General features: G+C 35.2%; 1 protein-coding gene across 7 annotated transcripts in view; it reads left to right on the top strand.

Moving 5' to 3' along the window:
- The window catches only part of LOC111514035 (uncharacterized), a 91,141-nt gene that overhangs the window by 62,329 nt on the left and 12,465 nt on the right, over positions 1-16,347 (top strand). For 5 of the 7 annotated variants that reach the window (XM_074182312.1, XM_074182313.1, XM_074182311.1 and 2 more), the window contains 6 exons: positions 1,336-1,624; positions 3,691-3,851; positions 3,934-4,105; positions 8,558-8,761; positions 10,322-10,591; positions 14,642-14,900. In XM_074182312.1, coding sequence (XP_074038413.1) covers positions 1,336-1,624; positions 3,691-3,851; positions 3,934-4,105; positions 8,558-8,761; positions 10,322-10,591; positions 14,642-14,900 — 1,355 coding nt within the window. The remainder of the gene's footprint in view (positions 1-1,335; positions 1,625-3,690; positions 3,852-3,933; positions 4,106-8,557; positions 8,762-10,321; positions 10,592-14,641; positions 14,901-16,347) is intronic. The other 2 variants (XM_074182316.1, XM_074182315.1) reach the window with 1 other exon arrangement.

Here is a 16,347-nt window from a genome sequence, read left to right as displayed (position 1 = left end):
AAACGTGAAGGAATCTACAAGAATCTTTAAGGAAATGATATCCATCCACTGTTTTTCGATTCATTAATTTTTGCACCTTTCTTACTCTGTGATTTTTGTTTAGATGGAATTTTGAATATATCGTCGATTTCTTTTCTCAGTGACATCATTACCTAAAAGTACAGCAAACTAATTCCATCATCGGAGCATAGTCATATTAATCGAAATAATTTTCACTATTTTTATCTATTAATTGAGAGAAAACAACAAGTTTGAAAGGAATCATAGAAAATTCAGTTTTTTTTCAGCTTCCCTACCAGGGTTTTAGATCCGCCAGTAATAATCGTGAGTGGAGAAAAGAAATATTGAAAACAACCACTACTAGAAACATTCACTGAATCTGATAACACTGGTGTTCTAAATCATGAATTCATGATTCATGACCAATTCAAACAAATCTCATGAGAATAATTTGGAATTTCTTTTGTAACTACTCGAGTGGCATTTTGTATTCCGCAGAATATTGAATCGCACGTTAAATTCGTGGTTCTCCAGAATTTTTTTTATTCAGAAGGACCGTGGAGTGGGCGACATCTAGGTATTGTAAAGCATATCAAAGCATTGATCATTGCTCTGAGAAACCGTTGTTGTTACATCAATCTATTAAAGTATTCTCTCACAGAAACGAAAAATACAACTCTTGCTCAGTGAGCCTGTATGCGCAACTTTCTTTAGGATTCGAAATTAGTCAAGAAATTGAAAATTATACTCAGAATCGGTAGAAAAATATTTGTTTTATGATTTTGTTCCAAATACATATCATTTATGGTCTCCTGGATTATCAAGAAAACTGTTTTTTATTTCTTTTCCCTTTGAAATGTTTAGTTTTGGCCTTCTATTTTGAAATCCTGTCCACAAGCATTTTTCAAGATTTTCGGCATTTTGATTATTTATTCGTGGACAAATTATGACAAATTGCTCCTGAATCATAATGTTTCAAAAATCATCACCAATCAGCTCAGCAACATTTTATTCTTAAGAATATTTGGGTAATGACAAGAACGAACTCCTCTTCAAAGTACTAATTCAACTGTATAAGTCAATTACAGGTTTCAGTATCAGTATTACTTCATCATTCAGTTCACACATATTCGTATACCACAGATCATTACATCGACTTTTGATTTTCCACTCATCAGCACTCTCATTTTATTCAGTGACAATTTTTCAGTTTCTCATTCAAATACAGGTACTGAAACCTATCATAAATCGCTGTTTTGTTATGTACCTGATTTGTCAAATCGCGTTAGATTACTTCAATCGGATTCTCACTTTTTATATGCTTTATGGGGGTAGAGCACTTACCGACGCAACTCTGAAGGGGTGGTTGATGCCGGCCTGGCTGCCGTGCCGGTGCCTGTACAAGAAATGTCTCAAACTCAAGCAGCTACTGTTATATCGCAGGAACAAATCCCATCCGTTCCTGTTCTTCAGCCTCAGGCGGTTCCCCCTCACTCGGTTTCTGGTGCCAACAATGCCGGCGGAGATATTGAAGCCGGCACCGTCTCCAGAGTCAAGTGCAAGCGCAAGACTACCCAGAATGATCACAGTCACGGGAGTTTTTTCCTTAGGATAGGAGCTATAGGTGAGTTATTATTTGACTTTCTCTCAATGAAGCGTGGTATGTCACCGATTAACTTTTGTTTTGCATAGAAACCCTAGCGTTGTTACCAATTCGATTCAGTTTGGTTGAATGATAGGTGCAACGAACTAGAGACCACCATCACACTATCCATAAGAAATAAGTGGATTTCCCAATCGTGTCATTATTCTAGGATACCCCCAATAAGTTATGCAAATACTGCTAGGACTATTAAGAATACATTAGGAATTAAATTTTGAAAGTTTGTAAACATGTTTGTGAACAAGTTCGCTTCACTAAACATGTCAGCTATCTAAACCAAACTTCTTATAACGTCCTCAGGCAGCTGTTTCCAAATCGTGATCTGCTTAACACAAACTTGAAAATGAGACTATGCGAGTCACTGATCATGTCAACAATTTCTTATTGCGACAGTGTTTATGGACCTTCTTTAAAACAATCGAATACTCTTCGTCTACATTGTATTCAGAATAGTTGTCTTCGTTCGTTTGGTATCCGGAAATATGACCACATATCTTCAGCCATGCAAGAATCAGGATGGTTAAAAGTTAAGAAACTTAGAAAACTGCATCTACTCATCAACAACAAGGATCAGTTCAGTTTTAGTCACCCCCAAACACAAATCTTTCATTTTCACCCACTGCTTCTTGTATAATGCACGTAAACATTAAAAAATTGCCGAAAATCGCTTAACGACATCATATAAAAACTTTAGCACAAAATGTCTGATGACGCTTCTCCTACTCCGGCGAAACGTGGCCGAAAAAGCAGCAGCCGAAAAGAATGACAAAGCAGTAGAATCTAAGAAAAGGACGAAAAAGGAAACAAAAGAAGTTGAAGAAGATGGTGCATCTGCAGTGAAAAAAAAAAGGCAGTAGCAAAACCCAAACCTAAAAAGCAGCAGAGCGTGAACGTGGCAGACCAAAGAAAAAGGATGAGGGGCCCAAAGACTCCGAAGAAGAAGAGGGTGAGGAAAATGATGAAGGAGAGGAAGAAGATGATTAAACTAATTTAAGGAAAAATGGATTCACGTTAATCTTAAAGTCTCGGTTGTTATTTACTTTGTGTATTATTTCGAGGACATGTTCGTTTCTAGAATAATTATTCCACATGTTTCGTGCAATGACTTTGAAATCATCCTATGTTAATTTAAGTTTTATGGGGTTGACTGTCCTACAATAAATTAGTTTGTGAGTTATGCAGTCATTGTTCACTGTGTGGTTCTGGCGTTGAATTTGGTCATTATTACGCATTGGTCAAAGACGAAACGGACTGGTTTAAGTTTGACGATAGTCGTGTCACGAAGTGTTCTGGCGATATATTGCATCTATTGGAGCCTCTGGAGAACCCTACATTTTGTTTTATGAGAGAGAGGACATTGGCAGATCAAGATCTTCAGATAATGTGGTGCTGCAGGTGGCAAATGCGCCACTGGAATCAATGAAGTCGCCCCGGAGCGCCAATTAATTTTTATTGTTGTTTTTATTTTTATCGTGTTTTATAATTTCACAAATTATTGGTTTTATTGATAAGTTCAAACACTGAATTATACAGTTATATAATTAATATCCTAGATTGAAATTAGTCTGAATTTGTATTTTCGTGTCTTGTAAGATCATCTGGTCACTTTCTATCCATGAAATCTGGTTCAATAAACTTTTAAATATAGTAATAAGCAGCTGAAAAGACGCGAAATATTTAAATTAAAAAAAAATAAAATCAAATAGAGTACCAAATTCTCTATCGATAAGTATATGTATATCACGATCCAGTAGAATGAATATTTATTGAGATAATACAGCTACAGAAACACATGACATTAAAACGGACAAAACTTATGAAAAAAACTAATAATTTCATTTATAATACACGCCAATGGCATGAATCCGAACATAATTTGTTGAATAATCGTTATATTCAGGATACATTTATGATTTTTATCATCACGAGCGTTCCTATTATGCCATAATCAAATATGTTCACTATCCAGCTGTAATTATAAGCCATGAATTGTCATTTATAGTTTTTCTTCTATTTCGATTTTTCAGCTTTCGGTTTGGGAACGATGATCTACAACGGATTGGAGTTTGGAGTATTTTTCGAAATTCCCTTCACTTCGCCATGCTACATGATTCTTCGTGGTGTAAATCCGGTTCTTCAGATGGTCTTCACTTTCATGCAGATGTATTTCATTTTTATGAATTCTAGGGTGAGTGTCTCAATTTGAACAATTCCTACTGGGTTGATTCATATAACTACTTATAGTATAATTAAATGATTTATTTTTCTAGCTCAACATCCACCGATTCAAGATAATTGCCCGATTTGGTTTGATGCATGTTGTTGCGACAAACATTTGTGTATGGATCAGGACATTAGTGATAGAGTATCTGAAAGACATCACAAAATATCATGTGAAGAATAGCAATTCATCCAACATCACTAGTGAGTCTTCTTTTGCAGGTGAATATCTGTTGAAACTATATTATTTTCTATTTGCGAGATATTTCTTCAAATTTCCAAACCCATGTCTGGAATTAGACACAGTTTCATATAGGATACTTCTTAGTTCATTGAAAAACTAAATGATTGAAAACTGAGATCTCCTGGTGAGTTTCGATGTGAGTTTGTTCACCAATATCCTGGTTGATGAAACCCTAGGAATTGTAAAAACTGAATTAGAAAATAACAGTAATCTAAAAAATACAACAAAACTGAATGTAGGAGCTATTTTTGAGCTTCTGAAATCATATACCCGTAATACTTTTTTCACATCGAAGATGATTTTTATCAACAATGGTAATGGGCTCACCCTTGTCAACGATTCTGAGTAACATTTCAATGGAGCATTTTAAGGTAATATTCATCGACAGTTACCAAAATGGCCCAAAAATGTGGTGAATATATGTTGATGTTGTATTCGCTATCTGGGACCATAGCCCAGATTCAAATAATTTAAGAGAACCCACTGTTACGTTTTTACCCGGGGGTTGACCAATAATTGACTACATCACTGAACAATAATCAAACTTGACTTCAATTCACTTTAAATACAACAAACGCTTCAACTAAAACTTCAACTGTTATTCGAATGTCTATCGTCTTACTAGTACCACATTGTAACTTTCAGTTGACTGTTCCGATATGTTCCTGGCTAGCATTTATATACCATATTCGAAGGCGGTAGAAAATGCGCCGGAATTCCATCGAAGTCGGTAGAATATCCGCGAAATGTCGGTCGAATTGAGCGCGCTCTTCGTCACGTCACATTTAGTTTGTGGCTACCAGTGGCGGCCGACTTTATTTTCTTCAGGGTATGATTTATACCACCACGATAAAATGTATGTACGTTAGAAAGGAAAATTCATAATCAACTTCATTTCCTCGTTGTAAACATCAAAAAATCAATAAATACTTTTAATATGAATGTTTATCGAAAGAACCCTCATACTATAACCTCATACACTATAAATCTAATCCTCACGCGAGCGTCAAAAAAGGTATGGTTAGATGTTTGTATGATGGTGCAAAAATAGCATAATCTGAAACAGAAAGTAACTATTATTAAGACGGTTTTGGAGCAAAACGTATATCTGGAGCAGTTTGTAAGAAGAGCTCTCGATGACGTTGGTAAAAATAATACATAACATGAAGAGATTGCTCAATTATCACAATACATATACCTCACAACTAACACCATACTTTATGTTCCCGATTTGTCAGGTAAATAGAGACGCATCGGGTATAGAACAACTATTACATATTTTTTTGACACAAACTTTACCTGGAAATAAGGATGAAAAAATTGAAGATTGTATTTACAATATACCTTGTTCCTGTGTAAAAAGTTATATAGGTGAAACCTCAAGACCCCTAGATGTGAGAAAAACTAAACATCGTGAATATATGAGAAGATAGATGGCAGGAATAGGGGTAGCGTAGCATATTCTAAAATCATCTGATGATCCAGCTATAGTATGAAGTGAAACGAATATCATCAACGAAGAACCTCATGAAAAAATTAGAAAACTCAAAGAATAAGCGTATAGTCTATCAGGAAGTAACAAGTGTATTCAAAATAGCTCTTTGGATATAGATTGTATCTGGTTGCCGTTCAAAACGGAAATATGAACCTTGACCGAATTCTCAAAAAACATCCAGTATGTGTATTCATGTAAACTATCGCATATAACATCTGGACATTCCATTCATTTGAGGTATGTCAAAAGAATTAAAGCTATTTACAGCTTGAGGGGATAGTTTCAAAGTGAATTTTGGGTTTTTGAAAACGAAAAAAGATTGTTTTCCGAAACGTCGACCTCTAAATAAAGCTAAGTATAGAAATTTAATTTTTTCAATTGATTTTTTCAATTTGTAGGCAAAATTTATGATTACCACAAGTATAACTGTTTTGGTTGGTTTCCAAGTTTTACCTTGGTCATCTTTGGATATAATATCCAAACGTTTCAACTGCAACCGCGACAGTCATCTTCAGTGGCGTGGTCGAAGTGCTCTTCTTGACGTGTCAACTGAGCCTGTCAACTGAAAGTGTCAACTGAAACTTAAGTTGACACGTCATGAAAAGTCATCGATCACGTCACTCAAGATGACTCATGCAGTTGCAGTCGAAACGTTTGGGGATTATAACCAAAGAAGACCACGGCAAAACCCGTAAAACAACTAAAACATTAACGCCAGCTGTACAAGCCTACATTCCTATACAGTGTCATCCCCAAAGTATGCACCATATGGGAAACATATATTAAGGGTTTTTCGAGAAAATGTTATTCTTGATAAAAGTTCGTGCATCTCCTGAAACTAAACATACACCAACAAAATACAGTAAGACAGGCGTAATATACGAGGAGCCTTCAAATATTTGAATTTGAGACAAGAGTAAGGGAGCCCGTAAACGAGCCACATTTTGAGGTCGGATCGACCACACAATTGCTGTCGCGTTCCAGCGAACTCAATAAAAAATACTGTACTACACATACACAGGCGTTCACACAAGTCAAAACGGGCATCTGCAATCAACTTGCTGCTGATCTCCGCCGAAATGTCATCGCGGCATCCGCCGTACCCAACCGCATACACCGTCGTGTACTTTTTCTCATATTGGTCTCACAGCGTTCAATTTCAGATTTCAAAATTCTAATTAATTCATCAAAAGAACTAACGGACATTCTGAAGTAATTAAAAACATGTTTTTCGTCTTGCCGGAGTTTATTGAATAAAATATAAAAATTTCCTTCCTGTTGTCGCGCAATTTTTTTTAAATGAGGACTACGAAAATTAAAATTAGCTAAAACAATAAATAGACAGTTTATTCCAAAAGCCTGAAATATTACGAATTACACAACTATGGTGTTAACCACGGTCAATTTTTTTGAAAAGTAAAATAATTTTCAAAGTTTTTGGTGCAGAGTTATTTTTATTTTTTGTTAGCACCGAAAATTACTCAACATTATACTGTATTGTAACAAAAACTCAATATTCAATATTATCAAATCACAAAACATCAAAATAAAATAGGTATTTCAGAACAAACTCATTGAGTTTCCGAAGATTTTCTTGTCCAAAATAATTCTCCAAAATAATCTCCAGAAAATCAATGAGTTTGTTCCAAAATACCTATTTCATTTTGATTTTTTGTAATTTGATATTACTGAATATTGAGTTCTTGTCACAATACTGTATAATTTTTAGTAATTTTCGGTGCTAACAAAAAATAAAAATAACTTTGCACCAAAAACTTTGAAAATTATTTTACTCTTCAAAAAAATTGACCGTGGTTAACACCATAGTTGTGTAGTTCGTAATATCACAGACTTTTGAAATGAATCGTCTTATACAGGATGCTATCTATTTATCGCTTTAACAAATTTATTTTTCGTAGTACCCATTTAAAAAAATGGGTAAAAAAACAAAACTTCGGTTAGATGTCCATGACTTCAACTCTAGATGTATTTTTTAATGCTGAACAACTTTTCTAAATAACATTTTCCAAGATTTTTCAAAATAAGAGTACTTTACTCTTGTCTCAAAATCAAATATTTGGAGGCTCCTCGTATATTACGTGTGTTTTAATGTATTTTATTAGTGCATGTTTAGTTTTTGGAAATGCACAAACTTTTATCAGAATAAATTTTTATCGAAAAATCCTTAATAAATAAGTTTCCCATGTGGTGCATACTTTGGGGATGACACTGTATAAGTGTAAGTACTCTTCAGTAGTTTATATTACGCAGTGATTTTTCGGGGTGAACTTTTCAGTTTGCCCTTCATTATACTACAGCAGATTCTCTATTGACTGAGCTTCGTTTATTGTATAGATTTTGGAAAGTTGTATACCCAAAAAACAGTAAGAAGTATTGAGTCCCCCACAAAAAAACTGTCTTTCAAAAAATATGAAAATGTCTGTATTGCAAACTGTATGCGAAACTATTCACGGTGGAAATGTATGCCATTGATTCATGTGTGGAGAGACAGGCAAAAACTAACCTCACTAGTCATAGGGAAGCATTTGGTTCTCACGGAGCAATGTACAATTTGGTATTGAACTGCCAAAAAACTGTCATCAATGGAAAAACCTAACTACTTATCTCTTGTCCAGATTCCTAGATCAGATATAAGTTATCTTTAGAGTATACTGTTTTTGGTTCTAACCTCTTTGTATCCTGAAACAAATGAATATCAATATACCAAGGCTCAAACAAAGATATGTGTATGAGCAGGCTAAGAAAAATTCAGAGAAACATTTCTGAAATCATTTTTTATAATTCATTTTATAATTCTCATGGTCTTTTCGAAAAATGCATCGGATTTTTTTCATCTTTCTTACTAGAGAAGTGTTATAATTGGTGTTATTATTGGTATCAAATGCTTGCACTGAAGAAAAATTACTTTTTCCAGACAGCATCAAACTCCATAATCTGCGAAACGCTAATACGGTACTTGGTACTCATAGAGCAGTACCTGATGTTATCAAATCTACTGTTTCAAACCTAATGATGACAGCTAGCACGATCAAGAACTCTTTCCAAACATCAGTTAAATCAGCAGCGACATCATTTTCTACGATTGCAACTACTTCGCGACCTACTACAAGCACTCCTTGTAAGTATTCAAAAGTGTATGAAGTTCAATATGTGAAGGTATCAATCGAATGCTAAATGAAATAATCTGAAACAGTTCTGGTCTCTGGTATCTGTAGAGTAGGGAGGGTGAGTGTACACTCACACCACATGTGACCCACTGTACATCCTCCCGAGGAGTTGTCCTCCTAGGTCATCGTTCATCCCGTGAAGGTGAATATGTCACTAGGAGACATCTCCTTTATATTGGCAGGTGTATGCCAAGACTCGCCGAACACACACTCTCTTTGGCAACCTGTCGTTGCGCGGCTTCTTCAACCTTCTTGGGGTTCCCTCCGTGGAGGTGCACAAGTGAGGGAGCTTTCCTGTAGGAGCAGCCGGTTTCTTTCCTTTATTCAAGGCAGAGCTCTTAATGATCGCCGCAAAAAGTGCCTTTGCCGTTGGAGGTGATCTGCTAAGTCCAGCCACATTCCAAGCGGTAGATTGGGGTGGGCATTTCTCTTCATCCGTAGCCACCGCCTTAAATTGAGGTGAGCACTTCTGTCCAGCCTCGGGATTGGTTTTTGTTTTTGTTGTTTCTGTTTTGTGTTGTTTCATTCATGTGTGTTCCCACGAGTAGCAAGGGAAGAATTGGTCACCTCTGGCAGAGCCTCGCATTACCAGAGGTAGGGTGATTACAATGAGGTTTCGCTCAGTTCCCCAAGGGGATCGTTCATGACCGCATATCACCATTTGACCATTCAGCTGTCGGCCCCATTCCTTACACCTTAGCTTGGGTAGGCTGGTCCACGGTGGCATGTTTTGCAAAGGCTTTTGGGGGCTCTTAGTTCCCCTCACCCTACTTATTTCTGCCACTGACCAGAAGTCTAGCGACCCCGTCCGTAAGGCCACATTGGCTTTCCGGATAGGGACTTCAGTCCCCTGGCCGTTCCCCTATCCGCCACCTGCGGACGCGCCCGATAGGTAGCCCAACCCACGGGTTCTGAATCAGTTATTCAATTTTCCATATAATAATAATGTTCATTGGTTGATAATGCTGGCGCGCCCGGCCTTGGGGCTCCGTGGGATAGGGCCTGACCAGCGCAAATAATGATAATAGTAGGTAGTAGTAAATGTAGTGTTATAATTACTAGGACCTAAATATTCATATTCAAGAAAGTGATGAAATTAAAAAAAATTAGGTGAATCAATACATAGATATAATAAAAGTGTAACTAATCGCTATTTGTACATGGAAGATATTTGAGAAAAACTGGTTACGAAGGGATCTTTATCGACTGAATGAAACCTTGAACAAGATTTTTAAAACTTTTGTTCACCCAAATGTCGATTTGGAAAACCGAGTTTAGCATTTGTTGGAAAAAATATTAGAAAAACACTGTTCTGATGATCTGGTTCAAACCTTGGTTAACTATATTCATAGTTTGTAAAATGATTTTTCTGTAGACACGCCTGTTTAGTGAAAATCTTACAATATAAAGTCGATTGATATACTTGGTATTTCGTTCATTGAACTCCACTCAATAGTATCATTCAATTGCCTAATGAATAATTCATATCGATATATTCAATTCTCATACAGATATTTTCACGATGCCCAAAAATATTCAGCCCGTTCGGAATATGGAAGTTACTACTCCCGAAACCACGAGTACAACTGCAAAGTATATAAAAACTACAACGGCGAACATCTGGAGAGCTATCACAACTGAACTGACCTCACCTAGTACAACAACTACTACAACTGCACCTACCACCACAACCACAACAGCAACCACTACCGACAACGCTCTTAGAAGTTTCTTGGATTTTAGAAGTTTTGACAGCTTTGGAGCCAATGATATGGCGAGTGGTAAGTTTTACCTGTGATCAATACTATTCGTTATGAAACTTCACAATTTTTTTTCAAATTTATTTATGGATTTACCAATGACAGTAATACATCAAATATGGATAGCAAACAACATATATACTCAACTCTACTTACATCTTCTTGAATCCACTAAAATCCAGTCTGTAGTCATGTCGTGCAGTGAATTGTTACAGAAGGTATCCATTAATTGTACAAAGAATGAGAGTGGTGAAATTACTTGTGTTTCATAGTTCACAAAATACACATCTGGTAAAATGAAAGCAATAAAACATTTTTGGAGCCTCTCTATATCACGATACATGAGTTCTGATAAATGATAAAATAATCCTCTCGCGCCTAATACAATATCTAGTGATTTCAATTAATATAGATTTGGTTCCTTGGCAAACAGTTTTGAAAGATGTATTTCCTTAACAACGGGGACAGCATTAACCTCATAAGAAAACAGTGTCAATTGAAGAGCAGAGTTTATAAGTAACTCTATAAGTAGTTCCCTGGTCAATTCTTGAAAGTAGTTCATTGAAAAGTTTCCCTACTAGGAATTAGCTCTACATTCTGTGAAAAAGTCTGCTGCCCCATCATCATTGATTCCTGTATCTCCATCAAGAAAAGTATAAGTGTCTTCGGCATGAAAGATATCTAGTTACTCTAAGAGGTTCAAAGATGAAGTAATGGCGATGACACTTCCCCTTACGAATACGTTATCTATAGAATTGACAGAAGACGTAGTCCATGAATAACAATGATGGAATGAGGTTCCCGAAGGCGGTCTGTTGCAACAACGATCACCAAACTAGGTTCGCCTTATGTCTTCCTTTTTAGTATACACTATACAAGCAAGTACATGATACCAGAGTCTAAAACCTGTGTTCTTGTTGGAGACAGAAAAGTTGCATTGGATCGACTAGACCACTGATGAGATATATGGCAGATCTAAACTGAGCTGTTGGGTATAGAATCGTGAAATCAGAAAACTGCCATATATATGCTATAATATATGACCATATCAAAAACCTATTTCACAAAACATAGATAGAACGATAATTATCAATGTAAGATCTAACAAACCATTTGCTGTTTTCCGGTTTCTTACCCGTGGTTTGCAGATTTTCAGACCTGCTGTTTCATCTGCATCTATGGCAGACATCAAAGGCGATGCCGCAATAGTGTGATTGATCTATTTCATAGTGATACACGAACTGAAAGTGATACTGACGTGTTCGTATTTATAATAGGGTTGGAAGGTAGACGTCTTCTTGTTTACGTACCTGCTCGTTCCAACTCTTCTCAGAGGTCGAGGGGTCGATAGAATTCAAAACTACTGTCCAAGATTATATGGAGCAGGAATAGAAATTCAGAAAGACAGAAACAATTTCAACGGAAAGGAAGAGAGAATCAACATCAATAAAGTCTAGCTACCTACGCTCAATTGCACAACTATCAGATCATTGAATTCAACCAATAGGAACGAAGTCACGCCCACCACCGATAGAATGAAACGGGAGACCCAAACCAGTACTGTAGCATATGCTGGGAGAACAACTAGAGCACTTGGTCGTAAACGTAACATCAGGAAAAAAAATTGCAGACCACAGCTAACAAACCCATAAAATATCTTCGGTCATGAAAGTTTACACTCCTCGATCAGTTCTCAGAATTTTCACAAACTTTCTTTGAGCTTCTAAAAAAAATCTGTTTTGCCGTTAACCAGCTGTCGCAGCCCTATGAACGACAACCCTCAGAAGTCGAAACTTGTGCGAGCTGAGGATTAACGAGGTCTTACCTTTTAACGTGTGATTCCTAACACGGGTTGGATGATAGCAAGTGAAAAATCGATCGTTCAGACTGGGACTTGAACCACCGACCAGCCACAACTAATTAGGAAACTTACATCCATTTACAGGTCGAAGTCAACACTAGCTCATTTTTCCTTGATATATTTACATTCATATTCAGGGTGTATTTTTTTCGAACTGATCAAATATCGCAGAAGGTAATAGTCTATAGATCATTGTTTATTTAGCGTTTTACAAATTATCAATGATTTTTCGACAATCAACTGTGGTGTCATCCCCAAAGTAGGCGCGATATGGGAAATTTAATTAGGGTTTTTCGACAAAAAGTTATTCTCGATAAAAGTTTGTGCATTCTCCAAAACTGAACATGCACCAACAAAATACAGTAAGACACAGGTAGTATACGAGGAGCCTTCAAATATTTGATTTTGAGACAGGAGTAAAGTACCCTTATTTTGGAAAATTTCGGGAAATGTTATTTACAAAAGTTGTTCAGCATTGAAAAATACATCTAGATTTGAAGTCATGGACTGAAGTTTTATTTTTTTACCAATTTATTACACTTATTACACAACTATGGTGTTGACCACGGCCAATTTTTTTGAAGAGTAAAATAATTTTCAGTTTTTGCCGCAAAGTTATTTTAATTTTTTGTCAACACCAAAAAGTACTCAAAATTATACCTACAGTATTGTAACAAGAACTTAATATTCAATCCAAATTCCAAAACATCAAAATGAAATAGGTATTTCGGAACAAACTCATTGATTTTCTGGAGATTTTCTTGTTCAAAATAATTCTCCAAAATGATTCTCCAAAATAATTCTCCAAAATAATATCCAGAAAATCAATGAGTTTGTTCCAAAATACCTATTTTATTTTGATGTTTTGAGATTTGATATTATTGAATATTAAGTTTTTGTTACAATATTGTATAATTTTGAATAATTTTCGGTGCTAACAAACAATAAAAATGAAAATAATTTTTGTCTTCAAAAAATTCACCGTGGTTAACACCATAGTTGTGCAGTTCGTAATATCACAGACTTTTGAATAAAACCGTCGTATTCAGAAATCTGTCCATTTATCGTTTTAGCAAATTTTTTTCGTAGTTCCCATTTTGAGAAAATGGGTAAAAAAATGAAACTTCACTGAGATGGACATGACTTCAAATCTAGATGTATCTTTCAATGCTGAATAACTTTTGTAAATAACATTTCTTGAGATTTTTCAAAATAAGAGTACCTTACTCTTGTCTCAAAATCAAATATTTGAAGGTTCCTCGTATATTACGTGTGTTTACTGTATTGTTCAGTTTTAGTTTTAGGGAATGCACAAACTTTTATCGATAAACCCTTAATAAGTTTCCCATATGGGCCATACTTTGGGGATGACACTGTTTAAAGATGGAGAATTAGCTGAAGCGCTTTTTTCCCAAACAAATTGTTTCTATTTGTGAGATTATCAGAAATGTAATAAAAAAAATTAGAATTCATTTCATGTTTGTTTGAAGGTCATTGATAATGTTTCATGATGAATTCCATTAGTTCGGACTTCCATTGTCTAATATTATACAAAATGATTTGAAATCCCTGAAAGAACCAATAAAAAGAAAAATCAAAAAAAAAATAGCTGAAAATAACAATTATATTAAGCAAAAAAACCCTGAAATGAAATTACAAAGAAATAAAATACAAATAAAAATAGAACAATTAAACAAAAATTTAAAATAAATAAAATCTAATAAAATAAGGGATTCCTAGCCAAGTTACTTCACGTCGTTTCGATGGTTAGTATCCATAATCGTCATCGGGTAATGAGGAGAAAGCAAGTGTTTCAAAATATTGTACCTATGTACAGTGTCGATCAAAAAATTTTTACTAAGAATAAAGGTCTTTCAAAATTGAAAATGTCACAAGCCGGGCGGCATCCTGTATAAAATCTCATGAACATTTTCTAATAACTAATTGATGATTTCCATGAAAAAGTTCGAATAGATTCAATATTTTCGCGAATAAAGATGAATTAACCAAAAATAGGTATCGGGATAGGTATCGGAATTTTGCCGTATATCTTCGGAATTAAAAGAATCAGAGTCGATTTTTTGGTATCGTTTGCCACAATTTAACTCACTCTCTTACCGTTTACGAGATTCAAATTTGAATAGCCTGTATGTAGATTAATTATTAAGTACTGTTTTGTGATAAACTCAAACTCATCTGATGTTTTGCAGTTGGAGGAGGCGAACTCAGTCAAGAAATTGGCAATGCAATAACAAGTAACGAAACTAATATGCTCGATTACATAATTCCTCAAGCGTTAACGGCTCTGAATGGAACAGTAGACGAATCAAAGAGCTGTGGAAGAGTTAACATAATGGGATCGATAGTTGAAGAGTCTGGGCCTTACCTATATCCGTTCATAATTGAATATTCTCTCATCGGAGCTGCCGTAATCTACATCATGTGGAAGCATATTGGAATGAACCCCAGGTAAGTTGATAATCTTTATAATGAATACTCTGACCAATTACTTGATAAAAATTATTTCATTTAAAATGCGTTTTGTTACACGGTAGCTTCATCAGTTTTCTGGTGCTACCGTGTTTCAGTTGGTGTTGTCTCGGACATTTGGTTGTTGCAATGTTATATACTTTTTATTTAAATATATATAAAATATGTCTGATGGTTTTTAAAATAGTAATATTATCAACACGGAAAAACTACATTTTGACGTATTCCAAAAACACTTTATTGTGAGATTTTCACTAAATTGTTTTACAAAAACGCAACACGTGTTTCGCCATACAATGGCGAAACACTGGAAAGACACGCCAGATGAAGCCATTGTATGGCGAAACACGTGTTGCGTTTTTGTAAAACAATTTAGTGAAAATCTCACAATAAAGTGTTTTTGGAATACGTTAGTTATGGATTTTCATCAAGTATCGGCCGATTCCATCATATAACTACTTTTTGAGTCCTGAAGAAGAATTTAATTAAATTCGAAAAGTCGGCGAGAAAAAAAATGTTTTTTTCAAGAAAAAAATGATCTTGTTACCCAACCAACTTTTTTTCACTCAAATCTGACTTTCAAATTCAATGGTGACTAACACCATCATTTGACAAGATCAAACTTTTTAATAAGCTACCGAATGCTTTGAAAAAGTAATAAATAAAAGTTCCGAATTATTTTTACAAAATATATTTTTTCAAAAACTACACCTCACGATTTGATCTCCACAAACTTTTTTTGAAATTACTATGGATCTTCATCTAGTAACGACCGAATCAATCAGAAAAATACAAAATATTGTTTGTAATAGAATCAAACAAAAAATACGGAACAAGAATCAAACTACTCCAACAAATAAAACAACACCACCATGGACTGCATTCACATATTAAGTGACCAAACCAAAAAATTAACAAACATCTTCAAACCCTTGAACCTTAATATCACTTACAAGCCGAACACGAAAATAACACAAAAAATAAACAGCTATGAAAAAGATGAAGACAAAAACCTAAACGGAGTTACAGCATACAATGCTCGGACTGCAACAAATTCTATATCGGCCAAACCAAGAAAAAAATGGATCCAAAGGTACGACGAGCACAAAAAAGCATACATAAACCCAGTAACATGTAAATCAAACCTCGCAACACACGCCATACAAAACAAACAAAGTCAATAAAAGAAACCGTATGAACATCTGGGAAAACCTTAACATCCATAAATTCAATGTCATAATTCACTTATCGAGGAACAAATACAAATCAAAACACAACAAGACCTAATATTCAATATACTCCACAAAACAATACACATTTCTAAAAACAATGAACCTAGAGAAACACCATCACAAAGGATATTACCTTCTACGCATTTCCGAATGAAAGGAAAGGACAAATACCTGAACTAAGACGTTCTAACCGT

This window comes from Leptinotarsa decemlineata, unplaced genomic scaffold (genome assembly GCF_025532065.1).
Source record: "Leptinotarsa decemlineata unplaced genomic scaffold, Ldec_3_MD MMD2_tig00026328_RagTag_RagTag, whole genome shotgun sequence".
Classification (NCBI taxonomy): Eukaryota; Metazoa; Arthropoda; class Insecta; order Coleoptera; family Chrysomelidae; genus Leptinotarsa; species Leptinotarsa decemlineata.
Note: the sequence above shows the minus strand (reverse complement) of the source record. Positions and strands in the feature narration are given on the sequence as shown.